The 20845-nt window shown below is 41.2% G+C and overlaps 1 protein-coding gene across 2 annotated transcripts; it reads left to right on the forward strand.

The window, feature by feature from the left end:
* The first annotated feature begins 212 nt into the window (after positions 1 to 212).
* On the forward strand, positions 213 to 15888 carry LOC145230704 (protein phosphatase EYA1-like). 2 transcript variants are annotated; one of them, XM_080096207.1, is made up of 15 exons: positions 213 to 327; positions 665 to 760; positions 852 to 959; positions 1030 to 1084; positions 2204 to 2285; positions 2356 to 2440; positions 2513 to 2626; positions 7796 to 7869; positions 7943 to 8066; positions 8575 to 8699; positions 11555 to 11638; positions 13598 to 13687; positions 14532 to 14860; positions 15182 to 15404; positions 15467 to 15888. In XM_080096207.1, exons 1-15 carry the CDS (start codon positions 228 to 230, stop codon positions 15545 to 15547), a joined length of 1770 nt encoding a protein of 589 aa, XP_079952333.1. In that variant the 5' UTR covers positions 213 to 227; the 3' UTR covers positions 15548 to 15888. The 2 variants fall into 2 exon arrangements, with proteins under 2 accessions (XP_079952333.1, XP_079952334.1); XM_080096208.1 differs by lacking the exons at positions 213 to 327; positions 665 to 760; positions 852 to 959; positions 1030 to 1084 and adding an exon at positions 1839 to 1861.
* The last annotated feature ends 4957 nt before the right edge of the window (positions 15889 to 20845 follow it).

Consider the following 20845-nt stretch of genomic DNA (forward strand, 5'->3'; position numbering starts at 1 on the left):
GGATGAAAGTCACAAAGCCCGAGTTTTGGCTTTAAAGGAAATGCTAATATATATTTTTTTCCACCTGTGAGGAGCCCTTGTCTTTTCATAAGTCCTAAAACGTAACTTGATTTGATGTTATTTTCAGGTCTCTGTTCGGCACAAGAGCGCCTCTACTGGCTAATAAGTTGTTTGTAGATTTCCGCACAAGTTTAACTTAGTCTGCAGATTTCGCTTGCCGGGTGATCATGACAACCATCTTGTCCGAATACAACAATAACGATGACGTCACGCATGACATCGCCGCTTCGTCACCGCGCCGTAACGACCCAACTCCTGAACGTAATGGTAAAGCGAGAGATTTTTCTAGAAAACTTTACCCGGTGACATGTTTTTGACTTTAAATGCGTTTTACACGTTAACGCTTTTAGAAACAGTTATTTTGAACTTAAAAAATACTAATTGTAAAAATTGGTCAATTTGAAGCGTTCTATGATGTTTTTATCACGTTGGAAACAGCTCTGTGAGAAATGGTATTAAGGACAATCTATGTTTGACGTAAATGTTTTAAGATTTAAAGATCGTACTTAAAAAAAACAAATGAGTAAAATGCAATCCAATTTATGACCTATTTTGATCAAAAACTGATAAAGTACAACATATTTTAAAGCTGCTATCATTTTAGCTGTACACTCGCCTGGCTCTCCCCAGCCACCGTCTGTGACGTCACCGGTAACCATGACAACCGTGCGTGCACACGAGGAGCGGGAGAAAAGCAGCGGTAAGCAAATAGGAAGTGTTGGTTGCATTATAATTAGCCAGCCCACCCGCTAACGACCACTCGTCTGTTCTGCGTGTTCTCCGCGCATTAGACTCTCAGCAGCCAGTCACCGTCATTCAGCAGATGCATGACGTCACGCAGCATATGACGTCAGAGCTCGGAGAAGCGTATGCAGCTAGTTCGGCTACTTTTAATGATGGTAAGAAGACTTGTTGTGTTTTGAAATCGAGTTGCTTGTGATGTAACAATGGACGTTTGTTGCGTTCTAGGTACTGCGACCCCGCTCACAACGATTCACGCCCAGTACCAGCATCCACAGTTTGTGTAAGTCTTGCGTACGTGTGTTTTTACTCTTTGTCACATAAACCTATTTTTGCTAAATTTGATTGTAATTGTTTTTTCCTAAACACTTTTTAAACCATATATAGCTAATGTTAACAAACATAGTGAGGTAAATTAAGTTTTGTGGGTCATGAGACGACATATATGCAAAGTTTAATATGCAAATGTAACGAATTTAGATAGCTAAATATGTAAATATAAGTTTGGAGTGTTCTTATATTACTATCATGATAAAAAGACTTCGTGGTGATTTTATAAAGTGTTGGAAACATAACATTTCAACAAATTTTGTCATGGATTTCAAATTTTCTTTAACTTTTGTTGTAGAAACAAACTATAATAAAAATTTTGATAAAATATATATTTTAACAAAACTTTGTAACATTTTTATAGTATAATAAGTACATTTCTTGATAATCTAATTGTTTTTGCTGTTAGCAATTTTAGTCTTGAACCTAATGCAACGGTTAAGTAATCTACATCAGTTACTCGGGCTAAATTTCTCTATGCTATTAAGAGGTGGCTTCGAATGCAGTTCTTGCTCTTTTTGTGGCGAAGTCTTGTTTGAGGAAATCGTTGCCTTGGCGATTAGGGGAGACTTCTCAGTAAATGCGACCCGGCAAAACTGGAAACGACCCAATTGCCGTCGAGACCGACTAGGCTATTAGTTACAGGCGCTTTTGTTACCGTCTACTTTTAGATGCCAACGCTGTTATGCGCGTATGGGCAATTTGTATTTATAATCTTTTTTATGGCAAGGTATGTAATTATATTTTTTTTAAATAATGAAGGGAAAAAAATCACAAACCGTTTTTCGCCGAAATTATTTTTGCAAAATCGCAATTTGAAATAAAGTGTTATTATTTTCTACGTTTGGTTCCAATTTTTAAAATGTCACTTTTAAGTTATTGTACTGTTAAAATGCCATTATGACACTGTTTCCATTAAAGTAAACTGTGCTGTCAATAGTTTTCTGGTAAAACAATTTTAATTATGTTTTATTTGTTGAAAAATGGTGTCTTTTTTGAATGTTGCGTTCTTTCCTTTAAGTAGTAACATATATGTGCAAGTTTTCCTTTAACAAGGCCTTCAAAATTTCAGTATACCTGAAACGTTCATCGGACCGTCTCTAGCCATTCCTGTTGAGTCACAATACCACCAAGTTACGTCACAATCAGAACAGGTGGGTTTTTAAAGATGACTCAGCAAACTTCCACTTTTTATCGATTGTTTTTTATTGTTTCTCTTCTCAGATTCCCGCAGTCCACCCATCGCTTGATTACGCAACAATGCAAAATCAATTCCAGTACACTCGACTTCCCGCGCCGCAAATACCAGGCATGTGACGTCACTAGTTGGTGACGACACTTATAAAAATGTTACCACTTTTTTCTTTGTCCCCCGTTCTAGGAAACCGCCCGGTAAAAATCGAAGACAGCGCCGTGACCTCACAAGCGGCCGCCTACTCCTACGTTACACAAGCGACTTTTCCCGCGCATGCGCAGTACGCCATCCCCATACAAGGTAAAACAAGTTTTAAAGCTGTGCGTTTTAAGTTTGGTTAAAATCCAAGTTATTATGTACGAAGCAAAACGAGAGGGTGTTGGTTCTAATCCCGACTTGTTTTTGTTTATGGCAACACGGTCTAAGATTTTCGTAGTCTTTTTATTATTTTTTTTACTTAACATCGCGATAGCGTGAAGAGTGGTATGTTCACATATGGGATATAACACATCCTTTTTTTGAAAACAAATCTCATAAAATACTTTTTTGGTAAATTCAGTGCAGAAACATTTGATAAAGGCCACTGTTATGCCAATATTTTAAACCTACAGTACAAACAATCCTAAAAGTATTTGTCATGATTTGAATTACATGATAAGCTTGCGACAATTTAATAAATTTTCGCCCAATGCTTCGAATAGTAGAAATTCAAAAACCAAGCTGAATTTTTTCTAACAATCTAACTGCAGTGGTGAAGCCAACAACAGTTTGCGCTTTTTTTTCGGGTGCGATTTTTGTGGAAATTAGCGGCGCAGAGAGAAGGGTCGTATCAAATTGCGGCGTTTTTGCCCTAGGGCCAGCGCACAGTTGGCCCTTCATATCACAAAGAGAGATCTCATTTGCTGATAGCTGCATTCGCGACAGGAACCATCAGCTAGTGAATTTGTCTTTGTCTGTAGTGTAAGCTTTCGGTATCTCTTGCTTTGTATTCTGTTGAAATTTGGATTCGAGTGTTTATGGTGACGAAAAAACAAGACAAAATTTGCCGTTTTTCGTTGCTGCGAAGAATATGGCAGCATACCCTGCTATGTGGGGCCAGTATATGTACGGTAAGTCTATGGTGTCTGTACGTTTATAACTTTAAACTTCTCGTTTGCTTTGTGTATGGTAAAAATAAGTTTTTTTGTCAGCTTTGGTAAGTGCGCGTACGCTTATGCGCCGTTTTTCAGGCGTGATAACATGCTTTAAAGCACTTTTGTTTGCTAATTCTCCCAAAACAGGATTTTAAATTAGGCTATAGTGTTTAATAAGTTCGTCTTAAGAGCGTAGGTATTTTTAAAGAAATAGTGCATTGAATGTGATTTATTCAAGTATTACAAGTACATCTTGCGAATTTCAAGCCGAAATCGACCTAATATTTCGATAGAACAAAAAAATTCACTTACATCAGTTTTCACAACTGCTTATCATTATCGCCATATTGTTAACGAGGGGCCAATTACCGCTCATTATGACGTAAACACATGTTTTCGCGCCCCGCCATTTTGTCGCGTTCTAATTTCCTCGTCTAGTTTTAATACGTCGAGCAAAGTGTTTCGCTTTTCCTGTGCTGCGGCCGTCGAGCGATTGATCGATCGACGTTCGTTACTCATTGCGACGTGTCAACTGGCATTGTCTTGGTCGAACGCAGGTCCGCGAGTCGATCAACACCTTCTTATGTTCCAAGTAGAGCGCTAGACGCAATAAATAAACAAAGACCATTTTGAGGGGGTTGACAGAGCGCTTGCATAATCACCTAAATTTGGACACTTTGTGGTGATAAAATTTGTATTTTTGCGAAGTAATTTGCGATTTTTATGTGAAACTAAAACGCACTTCGTAAGGATAAAACGCATTTTGGTATTATACCTATGAATTTCTATAGTAAGCATAAACAAATCCAGTATGTTAATGACTTTAAAACGAGTTCAGAATGATATAAAATTGTAACAGATATTCGCAAGAACGTTCTATTTATTTGCGTGTTTTGTTTCGCGACGCAATGATTTTTGGTCTTGGCCGTTTTACAATCCATCCTAATTCGATTTGAAATCACCAAACTGCGGTTGGGGCCCTGAATTGAACCAATACCAAAAACCTGTTTATGTCGTCCTTGTTTATACCTTATTGCGCTGACATTTTAAAATGACATTAAACTTTATTAGTTTGTCATATTGACGTTTTTCATTAGAGTTTTACCAGATTTAAAACAAAATTCGTTAAACAGTTCCTAATTTCCCAGCGCATAAACATGTGTTTTTTCAAATGTATTTTTTTACTTGGCATCATTGTATTTACGACCTAAAGATTGTTGGTTAACTTTGAGTCATAATAAATGCTCCACCACTGTTTATTACCGTACCTAACTATTCTGTTATCGCTAATATACAGTATTAGGTCATAAAAATAAGTGTAAACAACGGCTATGTACCTTAAAAATCCCTGAGAGTACATTGTTTTTTTTTCAGTGACGTAAAAGTGACGCCATCACTACTGTTAAAAATTTTTGGAGTACGTTTTATCTATAATTTTATTTTGGGAGGTCTTCTTCAAAACGTAACTTTTCAAAATATTACGAGGAAAATGTGACCAAGAATGGAAATTTGATCGTTCGTAGCCTACGGCAGTTAGCAAAATGTCGACATCAATTGCTCTTCCAAATTTGTACTGAAATTTGCGCAACAAAATATCGAATTACTCCGTGAATGGATGTATCGCTATGAGAGTAATAACATTGCGAAATGTTTTTTTTTAAGAATTTAAGGATAAATTATTTATTTAAACCAATGCGATTTTGGGTCGCCAAAGCAGTTCCCGTGCAAAGATACGTGTTGACGAGAACACACAAAAACAGTATTTACTCCAAATTTATTTTGTTTTGTTTTTTCCAATTATAATGTAAATCTGTCGATTTTTGTGTGGATTATTTGGAGTGGTAACAATGGTTGAAAAACAAACAAACGAAATCAGGTCAAGAAAAGTTCGAAATTTATGTGGCGATGCAAAGATATACCCAAAACATAACGGGCCCACACCTAGTTCGTTACTTGCAAAACGCTTTGCAAATGATATTTAGTTGTTTTGTAATGTATACTGATAGTTTTTCAAGCCACTGTTGCCATGCGGAAACAAGGTTCCCCCCAAAGTGCCACGACATCATTGCAACATGCTAAGCTTTTTACTTTACTAATGTATATCATGGTGGGCAAAATTTCTATACCTAATGTATGTAGGCCTTGGGTAGTACCCTATATCAGCTGTTGTTGGGTTTGATCACATAACAAAGATTAAGAGATATTTAAAGATGCTTTTTTAAATCATAATGACACTAATCGCCGAGTTGTGGACAACAATTAGTTTCATTTCACATTTTATAATGTTTTGTTACAAATAGGCTACCTTCGCATGTGATTTTCATAACTGTCAAAATTTAAATCTAAATTTTGTTTGTTTCATCTCCATTAATGAAAACAAATTAACCATATTAAAGAATAATTCACGTCGATTTTGCATACCCGCATTTGACAAAAAGACGATTAAAAAATTACAATGCAGCAATTTGCAGCGCCAGTTAGTCGCAGTAACACCTGCAAACCTCGCATTGTTAAATCACAATGGACTCGTTACGGGAGCTTTTTGTTGCTGTAAAAACAACGCAAAAATTTTGCTGTCGCCGATAATAACCCCTTTGCCGAGCTTATGTGTTGATTCAGGATTACGACGCACCGTGACAATTATGACGCATTAGTGCCTTGTTACGTCATAATCGGATAAAGGGAACAGGGGCCACACAGGTGCGCCATTATCACAAAACAATTTTGCGTTGCTTTCGCGGTCGCCCAATTTTCCACAGAATTCGAACATTTTTGTCGCGTCAATTAACGCGCCTCATGCGCAACCAAGCGAAAAGCGGGCCCTGGGTAAATTTCAACCCATTCCGCAACTGTATTTTTAGTGTTTATATAACGGACCCCCCGCTCCCCTTTTATGGCCAGTTTAGCGACGGTTTTTAGAAAGCTTCGATTTTTTTGCGAAAAAATAATTAATTCTCGTAAATTCTTTCGGGGGTTTAGGGGTGACATTTTTTTGTGGGGGAAGGGGCGCGCCAGTCGCAAATCTGCGGCGAAAGTTAATCTTCCCCCCCAGCCCGTCAAGGTCACCCAGTTGACCTTTCGAATTCGGTCGCTCGGTTCCCAGCGGATCAAGTTACCCTGCGAGTTGTGGGCGCACACTTGGGTACCGTGGGGCCCCGAAGACCCATGTTTCTCGCGCGGGGGCTAATAATTGCTTCACGTCGATTATTTCGACAATTTCGAACGCGTACCTTTGTGACGTCACATTGCAAGATGTTTTGAAACTGTAGCGCGGTTTAGTCACGCCTGATTGCGCGCATAATTCAGAACGTGCTTTCGCGGCCGCCGACTGAATGATTAAGTATTTTTTCAACGACCCCGTCTAAAAGTGCCCCAAACTTTTTGAGTGATGGCTGTGAATTCATGTGATGCATGTGACATCATGTGATGCGATAAACCCGTGAGTACATTGTTTTACTCATGAAATTGAAACAAGTTTTGATGATGTTTGTGATACGTTAAAAAGTTAGGGTTTTGTAGTAAATTTATAAAAAAAAATCATTCTACCTACTATAGTGAATACTTATGGAAAACGTGCTTTATTAGTTCAAAATGTTTTTAGGCATTCGTAGTATTAAATAGCGACATGATAAATATAACTGTTTGGCACGCTAAAATTTTATATCATTTAACGAAATTGCCAAACAGCTATAGGGAGTAAAACATTTATCATTAATTTTGTATCCTAAACATTAAAAACCTTAACGCAGAACGAGCCAAAGAGCGTTAATTCGTTTCCCAATGTGGTGAGTCTTCGTTTAGGACCCCAATGACTCACAAGGAAAGAAAAAAGCCGTTGAAAACGAAAATAAAATCAGCGCGGACACGCTTTATCGCTCATGCGTGAAATGAGCTCTCTGTAGGGATGAGAGTTCCTTGTCGAAGGCTTTGTGCTGCCTCACTCAGTAGCTAACATTACCGCTTGTAACGTGAACTCCATAAGCTGGTTCCGAGCGAGCTTTAAAACCAGTCTGCCGTGGTTTAAAGTTTACAAGTAGATTCTGCAATGCGCGCCTAATACCTACTTTGGGTAGTGACTCTCTGTATAGGAACGTTTTTGAGTTATACTACTGTACCATCATATGTCAGGCTTTAGTGCAGTCAAATTGTATAAATGTATGTCCAGGTTTGCTCAATTCTGTTAGTTGCTGTTACGTGGTGATGATGCAACAGCTATAAAATGTGTTAGAGTTCAAGAACGTGAGCTAACGTGTTAATGGAAGCAATTGCTAGTTACTTTGGTAGGAAAAAAGGCCACTAAAATGAGACACACTTCTGACATTATGTTATTTTTAAGGTGCCGGTGGAGGCTACGGCTATGGCGGTCACGCGTCGTTGAGCACTGGACACAACATGAACACGTCACCGCAGGTACATAATGACGTCATAATTGAATTGATTCGAAACATGCAGTGGTAATTTTTTTGTTTTGTGACGAAAACAGGAGGGTTATGGAGCAGCTGGTTACGCGCATTATTACGGCGCCCAAGGCGGTTACTATGGTAACCAGAGCGCCGCGGCGGTCATCTCCTCCCCAGTGACGTACCAGCTCCAGGAGCCTCCCCCAGGTGCGTCGATGACGTCATTCTCTGACGTATATATTTGCGGCAGAAAGTTGCGAAGATGTATCAAAAAATTGCTTTAAATCAACGTTTCTAAACTTTTTGTAACGCCGTATGATTGAAAAACGCCGGATTTTGCAGACAAAACACGATTAGGGTCCAGGCTCATATATTGACACTAGTTAAGTAACAGCTAATAAATACTCTGTAATAAAAGAAATTAGTCGTTTAAAGAGATATACGACCAATTTACCTTCGATGTATTCCAATTTTACGTACAATTTTTAGCAAGCGCCGCAATAAAGACTATTGCGTCTATGTAAAAGCCACTGTTTTAAACTTTTACCTGATGTAAGACAAAACTACAAGTTTCGAAATAGATCCAAATGGCGCGTTAAAAACTAATTTGCTGAAAAATAGGTACTAGAAATAGTACTCCTCAAATAAAGTGCATTCCCATTTACTATGTAAAAATCTTGTTTTGTGACATAACCATGACGTATTGTGGCTGTAGAACAATCAGTTTCGGGGGAAACACTGAAATACTCTGTGGATGACTTGGATCGAAGGAAGAGCGGAAAAGCAAAAACCCGAAACAACAGAAAAAATCCATCACCTGGTCCCGACTCTCAACTAGAGGTATATGCTTTTTCCGATTTAAATACGTGACTAACTTTTTATGGTTGCTTTTGTTTTGATGCTTGGGTATGTTAGGATATGTCTGTATATTCGAACAGGCGTTGGGAACCAATGGCTGTGGCTCTTTAGATAAATGCGTCCGGCTTTGAGATAAATCTTAGTATGTATTTCTTAACACAGTACGGAATGAAAAGTTCCTTTAGGTGTTGAATTTCTTCAATATGGTAATGGACTTTAACAAAATAAGAATCTCTAAGGCCAATAATATACTCCTTGTTGTTGAAATTTGTTGGTCTTAATTTTTAAAAGTCACATATTTCGTAACTATATTGTATGTCATATGAAGGTAAAAGCATACTGTATGGCTCTAACAGAAATACATTTTTTAATATCAGACTTTATTGACTCTCTGAGCTAAAACGGTTTCGGGACCTTGGATTAGAGCAGTGGTTCCCAACCTGGGGTTCGCGGACCCCCAAGGGGTCCGTGAGATGGTTTCAGGGGGTCCGTGAAGGCAAATATTTGTAGTAGCATTAACAACAGTACAATATTTTAGGTTTCCAAACCGTTTTTACAATCCTGTATATAATGCAAACTGTTTATCAAACCCTTGGATCAGGAAACCTTGTGATTGTTACCTCCATTGTGACATCACAACACACATTAACAATATAATTCTTTGTGCCTTGTATTAAGTATTGTACACCAGAAAATTTATCTCTTTTAGTGCATTGACTGCCACAGTACAGAACTTTATTGAGATTAAAGGACTGTGAAGGTTGATTAAAATTCTGCCCCCCAAAAACGTATAATAACGTAAAATGCAGGAAACGAAAAAAGGTTAAATTACGTTGGGGGTCCGCGGACCGATAAAATTTATAAAAGGGGTCCGTGACTACAAAAAGGTTGGGAACCACTGGATTAGAGGGTTGTTTTCAGTCTGGCTTGAAATTTTAGCCTTCATTGTGATTGTAATTTGTTAATCTTTTCAGCCTATTATAACCTATGATTGTAATTTGTTAATCTTTTCAGCCTATTATAACCTTTTTCCAGCCTATTATAACCTATAGGACTAGTTGACCCCACGGCTTTTATGTTACATCCACTGTTCCAACTTAACTATTAATTGTCCGTTTGTTTGGACTTGTAATTTGCCTGTTTAACTAATTTTTGGGCCACATACAGCCAGTGGTGGGATTAAGCCGGTTCGCACCGGTTCTATAGAACCGTCTCACGAAATTTTATGAGATCAGCGAACCGGTTAGCATTACTGGTTACTGTCAATGAACTTTTTGTAACAGAACCGGCTGAAAAATATGACTTTTGTGATAGAACCGGCTGACAAAAAAATCGAATCCCACCACTGCATACAGCCCATCTGATCTTCGTTTTTAAAACCTGTCGTTTATTTACAGATACGTATATAATAATAGTCCATAACATGCCAAGTAGTTACCATTAAAAAATTCATTACACACATTTTTACACAACATTTTCTAAACACATTAACATAACTTTTAAAATCGGAATCAACTGTTATCCACATCTCATTTTTGTTTTTACTTTTGTAATTGTGGTTGTAGGTTAACATTTTGGTTGTAGGTACATTTTTTATCTATTACCGTTTTGGACACACATTTAGTACCATACAGAACTAAATTCTCCCTAAAAAGATAAAACTATAACGTTACAATAGGGTGTTTTGGCTGTGTAGCCTGTTTTTGGTTCAAGCATTCATTAAATTTTACCAAAACGAAATATCGAAAGTACGTTTGTGTGAGTCAATTTAAAAAAAAAGTACGTTTGTGTGAGTCAATTTAAACACAACAGACAAAATCTTGTTTCTTACACAACACAACCTTAAGCTTGAAGGACATTTCTCGACACTCTGCTTAAAATTAGAGGCTACTACCGGTTCATTGTGCAGGAGTCAGTACTGGCTGCGTAAATTTAATCAGTATCGACTTTCAGTTCCTGTTCTAGAAGCTGTCAATTGGCAAACCCTGTTGGAAGTGTATGAATTCCTGAGTACGCACGACTTTGCTACTGTTTTGTTAGATGTCTACGTTTAGTGCATTTGTCAGAAGCTAAGCATTTATTTGTTGCTGGGTTATTTTTTCAGGGAACTGACTTTATATCGCTTTATTTCACTGTGTTATGCGACAGGCGAATCAAACAGCTTTTGGATATTTTCCAAAATGGTCCTTAATATTTTACAGCGATATACATTATTGACTTGCATAACCACACCACATGTCTTGAATTAGAAAACAAACAAACATAACATAGGATAACAAGAAAATGCAAGCGTTTTTCATTTACTGAGTTTAATTTACCAAATAAGGTACACATTTTTTTTTCAAGCATCAAACTCATCTTTGATATTTTTTTTACCTAAACCACATTTTTAACTTTAAAAAGAAAATATGCCTGATCATGTTTACAGCGCATACATACAGACATGAGTGCAACGCAACCACTTCCATGTCTACTCGTGTTACAGGCCTGGCATGAACCTATTTGACCTGCCAATAAAATACCCAAATGAAAATTCAAATTTAAAAGTCGAACGCAAATATGTTTTTTTAGATAAAGTAAAATGCGTTTTGTTTTTCACATGGTTATCGTTGTGAGATATTTTAACTTATCTTATGGTACGTCATGTGTTAAACGACATAAATATATTTATTTATAACGTAACTAACCGATAACCCAGCGTATTTAGCCGACAAGTCAAGATGGCCACATAATGCACTATTTTGTGTTATATATATTTTTATGCCGTTTATTAACACTGTCTGCGGCTTGCCTATCGTGTAATGCATTTATTTTAATATTGTTTGTTATTTTTGCAGCGTGTGTTCGTCTGGGACTTGGACGAAACCATTATCATATTTCACTCACTTCTTACCTCGTCTTACGCTCAAAGATACGGAAAAGTAAGTTTCAGTCTACAGAATTGGGATATTTTAATACCCAGCTGTCAGGTCCATCAGGAAAAATTAACAAACAGCTTATTTTATTATCTTAGCCAAGATTAACATCAAATTAAAATGAATTGCCTTAAGAAGGAATGTAATAGCGAAATGCAACAAAACGCTTATGCTATGTACGAGCTTTAGACATACAACTAAACGACTTTTGTGCAGTTAAACATGGTTTGGGAAAGCGTTTGCTAAACGTGACTAAGTCAGTTTTAATGATGTTTGTATTAGTTTGTAAAAATAACCTACCACGAATTGTGTCTGCACGAATGTTGTACGAACCAACTGACCTAAAGGGATTCCCACACATAAACCTGGCTTAGAAAAGTGCGACTAATTATCTCAAGTATATGTAACGATATTTGTAATGTTTCTTCATGTAAAAAAATGAAAAACGTAGAGCCAGTGTAGTCTGTTTGTTCAAGCATCGCTCTTAACTCATTTTCGCCCACATGTTAAGTCTAATTTAAGCGAATAGTTTAGTTGAAAAAAAATTGGAACTTTACTCATCAGCATCAGTAGCTTGTTAGCGTAGGAATGTGTCACGCTCACTCGGTTGTCAACCGGGCGTGACCACTTGCGGCGCTGCGACGCGTTCCCATGATCACGTGACCGTCGCCGTTTCCTGTTTCCACGAATTTTCTCGCCGACGCCGAACTGAGGCCGATTGTTAAATCACAAAGCTCGTTATCGGCGCTGACACGTGACATGGGGTTGGTGTGTGAGTGTGTGAGAGAGAGGGGGGGGGGACGTTCGACTTTCTGTTGTGGGTTGTCGACGCTGCGCTGATTGGATAACGCTCTGGACCGAGTTTGTTGGTTTTGGACTTCGGGGCGATGACGTCATTAAAGTTGTTTTTGTAGAGGAGGGGGGGCGCTGTTTGGGACCCTTGAGCGTGGTAAAAATACAAAGATATCCGAAAAAGTTATGATAATTTTTAACTTACAACTGCTGAGCTCTGTGTAGAAATAACAGAAACCGGGCTTTTCAGGTCTGTTTCTACTGTCAGTTTCAATAAAATGGACTTGACTTAATCTGACTTTACACTTAGCCACATTTGTGTCTTAATTTTACTTCTAACTTTCGGGTTGAATTTGAGCTTTTTTAATCGGGTTTGTGCTTGGCGGCTGTTTACAATTCTGAGACAAACCTTCAACAAGCTAAATGAACAATTTAAAAATTTTCAAGGTGGTTTTTGTTGCAAATAAACGACACACTGCTAAAATACACCAAAAAAACGCGTGTCAGCAAGTTTAATTTTTGACACAAAAAGAAGAAATGAAAGAAATGAAAAATATAAACCCTCCGGCGTTGTGAAACGAACTGGGCCTTTCTGACGTCAAAACCAATTAGATTCCGTATTTCGTCCGGGTGGTTAGAACAATTATCCTGTTAGTCAGCACCATATCATAGCATACCGCCACCCTGGTTCATACAACACTTCCTGTGGTACATTTACAGTAAAAAGATCAATGTTGTTTTGTGACGCACGTCAAAGCGTGACAACTGACGAGTGGCGTCATCAGATTTTTTTAACGGGACCAAAAAGAAAAATTAATGCTTGGTTTGAGAAGTTATTTTGCCAACAGTAGCATTTCGACCTTATGTTATGTTTTTTTGTGCTCATGAATTTCGCAAATATTACTGAATAGTTTTATTGCATTTATGTGATATTTCGCCTTTGTTTATTTCTATTCACCCCGTAAAAACGAAACTTTTGCATCAGCATTCACGCGGCGAGGGATTAAACAAGAATCCAATACCCTTGGCTTTTCTAAAACCCAAGTCATCACTTATTTACTTTACAACGCGTACACAGAAAATACCAAAGAGCAGAAAACGCTCCCCATAAATAATTCACTAGCCCCTTGGGCGCCGTTGGTGTCAGATTACCAACCGGTTTTTCTTTCCCAGGATGCTTCGGCGACTTGCGCCCTTGGTCTACGAATGGAGGAGCTTATTTTTAATCTGGCTGACACGCACCTTTTCTTTAATGATCTGGAGGTCTGTATAGCTATTTCATTACCTTCGTTCATAACGTCGTGTGAAAGGTTGCCCTTAATCGTACAAAACATTAGATTTAGCCCATATTTAAACCACAACTGTTTTCATGGTTTGTCGTTATGTTAAGTTTTTTTAAAAATATTTGAAAGTTATTTTTTACTTAAACGCCGATCCATGGTCACGCAGTGTATTTTAACGATCTCGATTACAATTTATTCTAATACAATTATCTTACTAGTTTGTTTGGATATCTGCTTAACATCCAAAAGAAATCTGAACCAACCTTTCCATTGACTGACCCGTGTTGCTACTTTAATATTAAGCATACCTGATTTTCTAAGATCTTTACAATGATTTTTTAAGTTTATTTTGTTTTTAACGACTGTGTATTGCGGAAAAAATAACGTTGGGGGGAAAATAATTTACAAAATGAATTAAACTGGTCATAATGTCAAGATATTTTAAATCTTAAAGATTACAGTTTTTAAACTTTATGACATAAATCAGGGGTGGCCAACCTTTACATACCATTCGCCAACTTTTTAACATACTGTGTTGGATGCGCCATAAATGTCTCGTAACCCCACCTTCTATGATTACTTCTTGTATATAGAGAGAAAGAGAAAGAAACAACTTTCGCATGAGAAGGATAGTAATAAGAAATAAGAACTATTAAGTAAAAAATAACTCTGAAATATAAAAAATAACGCCATAGGTTGGCCACCACGGACATAAATAAACAAGAAAAAACAGCGAAAAAAGTTTGAAAAAATGGCGTTCCTCCAGATTCAAACAAAACAAATTCAGATTTTAAAAAATGACGTCATCATTTATTACGTCACAGGAATGCGACCAGGTGCACATCGATGACGTATCGTCGGACGACAACGGCCAGGACCTGTCGACGTACAACTTTGCAACAGACGGGTTCCGGTCGACTTCCGGTAACGTTTGCATGGCAACTGGGGTCCGAGGAGGCGTAGACTGGATGAGAAAACTGGCCTTCCGCTACCGTCGTATTAAGGAGATTTACGAACGATATTCGGGTAATGTTCAAGCCCTTTTGCCAGCTCACGCCAGAGACACGTGGATGCAGCTGACTTCGGATTTAGAGACCATTACCGACAATTGGCTGACCTTGGCAATGAAGTCGTTACAGATTATACACAGGAGGTAAATTTTGGCTGTATTTTGTTGGTCTTTGGTTTGTATCTATTTTAACAAGCTAGGTTGTTGGAAAAGTTAATTTTGTTTTAATGATTCAGTGTCTTAATGGCATATGTGAAACAAATTCGGATAAAAGCAAGTTAAATTTTGATTGAATTCAAACATTTGTTTGTTTCTACTTTTTAATTCAGGAAAGATGTGCGAGCTTCAGCTTGTGCACTGTTGGTTGCGACCCCAGATATAATCTCAGAGTTATGCGCACAATCCTCAAAACGAAAAAAAATGTCCACCTGGTGCATTTATTAAACCGTCAAATCTTTTTTGTAGACCAAATTGTGTTAATGTTCTTGCCACGACGACTCAACTTGTCCCTGCACTTGCCAAACTCTTTCTCTACGGGCTCGGCGAGGTGTTCAACATAGAAAACGTTTACAGCGCCACTAAGATAGGCAAGGAGAGCTGTTTTGAACGAATCATTCAGCGTTTCGGTAGGAACGTCACTTACGTTGCTGTGGGCGACGGGCGTGACGAGGAACAAGCTGCCAAAGTTGTAAGTTTCTACGTCACCAGTATGACGTAACGCAGACGATTGTTAAACATTGCTTTTTACAGCACAACATGCCCTTCTGGCGAATTTCGTCCCATTCCGACCTGATGGCTTTGCATCATGCACTTGAACAAGATTACCTTTGATGACATCACCGGGTCGACTCGATGACGTCATTAGGAAGCCCGACATTGTGAACTCACATTCCCACCCACACAATTGTGCAATTTAGCGAAACCGGCGACTGAGATTATGACATCATCACCAATGACATCACAAAATACCCCAAGCGCAATTTTCCATGACGTCACAAGTGTTGTTGCGTCATAGCTAAAGATGACGACGAACGACGCTGCGATATTCTAAGCGTGCGGAAATGATTGCTGACGAAATAATCGCCCTTTTTATGTTTTTGCCAATTCACTTGCGGATTGGACTTTTTCCATTTTCTTTTTGTGGTGAAATAAAACTTGTTGTATAAACAAAACTCGCCTAATAGGACTTACTCTGGTTGATAAAAGCCAACTTTCCTGTATACTTGTTTCGGTAGGACACCCAATCTCTTTTCGCACCTGCCAATGTCATACCTACGGTAGTTTTCAGCTGCTTGGGAGTTTGGGGTTACATGGGATTCAAGTGGGGTGGATTTGGGGCTTGATTTAAAGCAGGGGAAACATTTTTGTGGCCACGAATGCTTATCAAATTCTTGCCGAAAAAAAGTTAGGCGAGATTAATAAGTAAATGCCAATAGTGGTGATTCTGCAGAATAATTGTTTCTCTGTATAAAGTAGGTTGTAACTCAAGCGCGTTTTTTGAGCGTCGTGTACAGGAAAATTAATATGGTGCAAACCAGCTTAAAATATATTTCGGAAATGTATTTATCAGCAGTTAAAATCCAATCGAACTAAAGTTCTCTGTTTCCAAATCCAGTTAAAACCGGTTTCGGTAGAAGGCAGAATTCAGCAAAATCTGAAACATACCGATGATAACTCACTGAAAACCTGATGTTCTGCTCTTTAATTTCCAATTTTGCAAATCTTTGAGACTACAAACTAGCCAAATTGTTTCAAAACCAAGCCGCTTTGACCCGTATACGAAGTACTTCGCAGATACTACATACCTTGGCTTTATGTTAGGTTTCAAACACGCCGAGGTAATTTGCTAATACCACAAACAGTAATTTGTTGAAAGAATTGAAAGAGGGACACTTTTCTCAACAAAGAAGAAAGTAGAAATCGAATAAAAAACAGTCAAAAGTAGGCAACCTCGGGCTTTTTGAGTACTTGGCCGCCTAGGAACACCAAGTGTTGTAGTCATATTCCAGAAAAAAAGAAGAAATTTTATTATACATACTCAAAACACATCAATTAGACTAAGCGCTACTTCGGATTAAATTCTTTGTAACACTTTTGATCACAAACTACTGAAACTTTGCACCATGCTTCGTTGCACCACCTATTGAAAATCAGCACGCCTGTCTGTGAGGTTCTGTGTTAGTGCATTTTCCCTAATACAAGGCAACGTTGCAAACCACGATAGGTGGCGTAAAGAGGAAAGTTTTAAAAAAAGTTAAGGTTGGAAGCTACGTTTTTTCAGTTGATTTTAATGACAGTTTCTATTAGTGTCAAAAAACGGCAACTATAAGCTAATCCCTTATAAAGCTGGCCTCGAAGCGATGAGCCCACAAACACAAAACGTCGTGCTAGTAGGCGGTCGCCGACGTTTGGCCGATGTTTCCACCCGTGTTTCCCGCCCAACCTGAGCGCATACACCCGAGCAATTTGCTGTTTGTTGGGCGTCGTTGCTTGCAACTTGTGCTTAATAAGTCGCCTTAAACCTATGACGCCGGAAAACGAACAGCCCATTGCCCGCTAGTCGGTCGTGTGGAGACGATGTCTGCTTGTGGCGACGGTTTTGCGTTTGGCGTACGAGAGCGCGCGCCTGCGCAATTGCGACACCCCGTTGTCGCTGCACAACCACTTAATGTCAGGTCGCTGCATTTCCATTCATTTGCTGACGCGACAAAAACGTTTTGTGTGGGACCATTTGCAGCACATTGTGAGAAACCACAAACAGAAGTTGGTTGGAAGGATTGAAAAGGGGCAATTTTTCGTTTCTTGTTAGCTTTAGGACGTGAGGTCTTGCTGCACGAAGTCCGGCCGCGTCACTGCTTTGCACTTTGCTTAGCGGTGACGTAAGAAGGCTTTCGTTGCGCAAGTACTATCTCCTCCTGACAAGCTGCTACGGACCAGCTCCGCTCCTCTTGGACAAGGGAGGGCGCAGTGCTGGGGCTTTTTTGCTCCAGCGTTGCTCCCCTCTCCTGCTCAAGAAGCCGCCTAGCGGGATGCTTTTGCTCCCGCGATGGTTGGCTAATTTGAGTGGGCTTGGTAAAAAGAGCCTTGTGCTCTTTTTTCATTCGTCTCATTTATCACCACCACCGCTGCTGCTGGCAGTGGAAAAATATTTTTTGGTCGTCCTAGCAGCAGCAGCGACCAGCAGCGGCCAGCAGCGCGCCAGCAGCGACAGCAATCGCCCGTATATGTTCTCCTTAATCTCCACGCCTACGTGGGCACAACCAACACCAACACCTCGACTTGCTACATGAGAGGAGCGGTGCCGAGCACAAGGCCCAGCACCGTTCCTCTCGAGCAAGCCGAGAGGCCGGCGCTGCAAACAGAAGCCAACTCGACCCGCCCCCGTTGCTACCGAAACAGAATGCCGCCGTTGCTCGGGAAACCGGCGGTGAAGCCGATTCCCGAGCTCTGACGTCACCTGTGACGGAGCTGGGGACGAGCCGACGTTCCGTGTGTCGAAACACCCAGAACGAGCTTCACTCAAGCCCTAAAATTCGGGCTATTTCAATAGATGCATCCAACTTCCGTTTGTGGGTTTCGTGCGTGCGGGTTCATTGCAATGCAATCACGTGATCGCGACGTTTGACACGGTAGTCACGTGAGTAACCACGAGGGCGTGGCAAAGGATGGGTCTGGTGCCTGTTTCGATGTGGGAAGCTGCCAGTCGAAACCCACAATCGATCAGCAGTTCGCGCACCACAAGAGCTGCTGGACGATACTTAGTCGCTCGATTCGACCCGCTACGTCGCACGCCTTGCTGTTCTCGCTCCTCCCACTCCTCTTTCGGGGCAAGGTGAGCGCGTGGTTGCTGGAAGTCGATGCCCTTGCCAAGCCAAATCGCATTTGCGAGTGTTTGTGGTGAGCCCACAAACACAAAGTGTCGCGATAGCAGGTGGTCTTCGAGGTACAGCCGATGCTTCCACCGATATTCGGCTCTCAAATCAGGGCCGGACGTCGAGGAACTCTCCCGTTTGTTGGGCGTCCTTGGTCGCGACTTGTGCTTCGGTGCTAAGTCGTCTTGGCCGATAACGCCGCAAACGAAAGGACCAATGCCCGCTAGACGGTCGTGTGGGGACGATGTCTAGTTGTGGCGACGGTTTTGCGTTTGGCGTACGAGAGCGCGCGCCTGCGCAATTGCGACACCCCGTTGTCGCTGCACAACCACTTAATGTCAGGTCGCTGCATTTCCATTCATTTGCTGACGCGACAAAAACGTTTTGTGTGGGACCATTTGCAGCACATTGTGAGAAACCACAAACAGAAGTTGGTTGGAAGGATTGAAAAGGGGCAATTTTTCGTTTCTTGTTAGCTTTAGGACGTGAGGTCTTGCTGCACGAAGTCCGGCCGCGTCACTGCTTTGCACTTCGCTTAGCGGTGACGTAAGAAGGCTTTCGTTGCGCAAGTACTATCTCCTCCTGACAAGCTACGGACCAGCTCCGCTCCTCTTGGACAAGGGAGGGCGCAGTGCTGGGGCTTTTATGCTCCAGCGTTGCTCCCCTCTCCTGCTCAAGAAGCCGCCTAGCGGGATGCTTTTGCTCCCGCGATGGTTGGCTAATTTGAGTGGGCTTGGTAAAAAGAGCCTTGTGCTCTTTTTTCATTCGTCTCATTTATCACCACCACCGCTGCTGCTGGCAGTGGAAAAATATTTTTTGGTCGTCCTAGCAGCAGCAGCGACCAGCAGCGGCCAGCAGCGCGCCAGCAGCGACAGCAATCGCCCGTATATGTTCTCCTTAATCTCCACGCCTACGTGGGCACAGCCAACACCAACACCTCGACTTGCTACATGAGAGGAGCGGTGCCGAGCACAAGGCCCAGCACCGTTCCTCTCGAGCAAGCCGAGAGGCCGGCGCTGCGAACAGAAGCCAACTCGACCCGCCCCCGTTGCTACCGAAACAGAATGCCGCCGTTGCTCGGGAAACCGGCGGTGAAGCCGATTCCCGAGCTCTGACGTCACCTGTGACGGAGCTGGGGACGAGCCGACGTTCCGTGTGTCGAAACACCCAGAACGAGCTTCACTCAAGCCCTAAAATTCGGGCTATTTCAATAGATGCATCCAACTTCCGTTTGTGGGTTTCGTGCGTGCGGGTTCATTGCAATGCAATCACGTGATCGCGACGTTTGACACGGTAGTCACGTGAGTAACCACGAGGGCGTGGCAAAGGATGGGTCTGGTGCCTGTTTCGATGTGGGAAGCTGCCAGTCGAAACCCACAATCGATCAGCAGTTCGCGCACCACAAGAGCTGCTGGACGATACTTAGTCGCTCGATTCGACCCGCTACGTCGCACGCCTTGCTGTTCTCGCTCCTCCCACTCCTCTTTCGGGGCAAGGTGAGCGCGTGGTTGCTGGAAGTCGATGCCCTTGCCAAGCCAAATCGCATTTGCGAGTGTTTGTGGTGAGCCCACAAACACAAAGTGTCGCGATAGCAGGTGGTCTTCGAGGTACAGCCGATGCTTCCACCGATATTCGGCTCTCAAATCAGGGCCGGACGTCGAGGAACTCTCCCGTTTGTTGGGCGTCCTTGGTCGCGACTTGTGCTTCGGTGCTAAGTCGTCTTGGCCGATAACGCCGCAAACGAAAGGACCAATGCCCGCTAGACGGTCGTGTGGGGACGATGTCTAGTTGTGGCGACGGTTTTGCGTTTGGCGTACGAGAGCGCGCGCCTGCGCAATTGCGACACCCCGTTGTCGCTGCACAACCACTTAATGTCAGGTCGCTGCATTTCCATTCATTTGCTGACGCGACAAAAACGTTTTGTGTGGGACCATTTGCAGCACATTGTGAGAAACCACAAACAGAAGTTGGTTGGAAGGATTGAAAAGGGGCAATTTTTCGTTTCTTGTTAGCTTTAGGACGTGAGGTCTTGCTGCACGAAGTCCGGCCGCGTCACTGCTTTGCACTTCGCTTAGCGGTGACGTAAGAAGGCTTTCGTTGCGCAAGTACTATCTCCTCCTGACAAGCTACGGACCAGCTCCGCTCCTCTTGGACAAGGGAGGGCGCAGTGCTGGGGCTTTTATGCTCCAGCGTTGCTCCCCTCTCCTGCTCAAGAAGCCGCCTAGCGGGATGCTTTTGCTCCCGCGATGGTTGGCTA

Source organism: Phallusia mammillata, chromosome 5, assembly GCF_965637545.1.
Source record: "Phallusia mammillata chromosome 5, kaPhaMamm4.hap1.1, whole genome shotgun sequence".
Classification (NCBI taxonomy): domain Eukaryota; kingdom Metazoa; phylum Chordata; class Ascidiacea; order Phlebobranchia; family Ascidiidae; genus Phallusia; species Phallusia mammillata.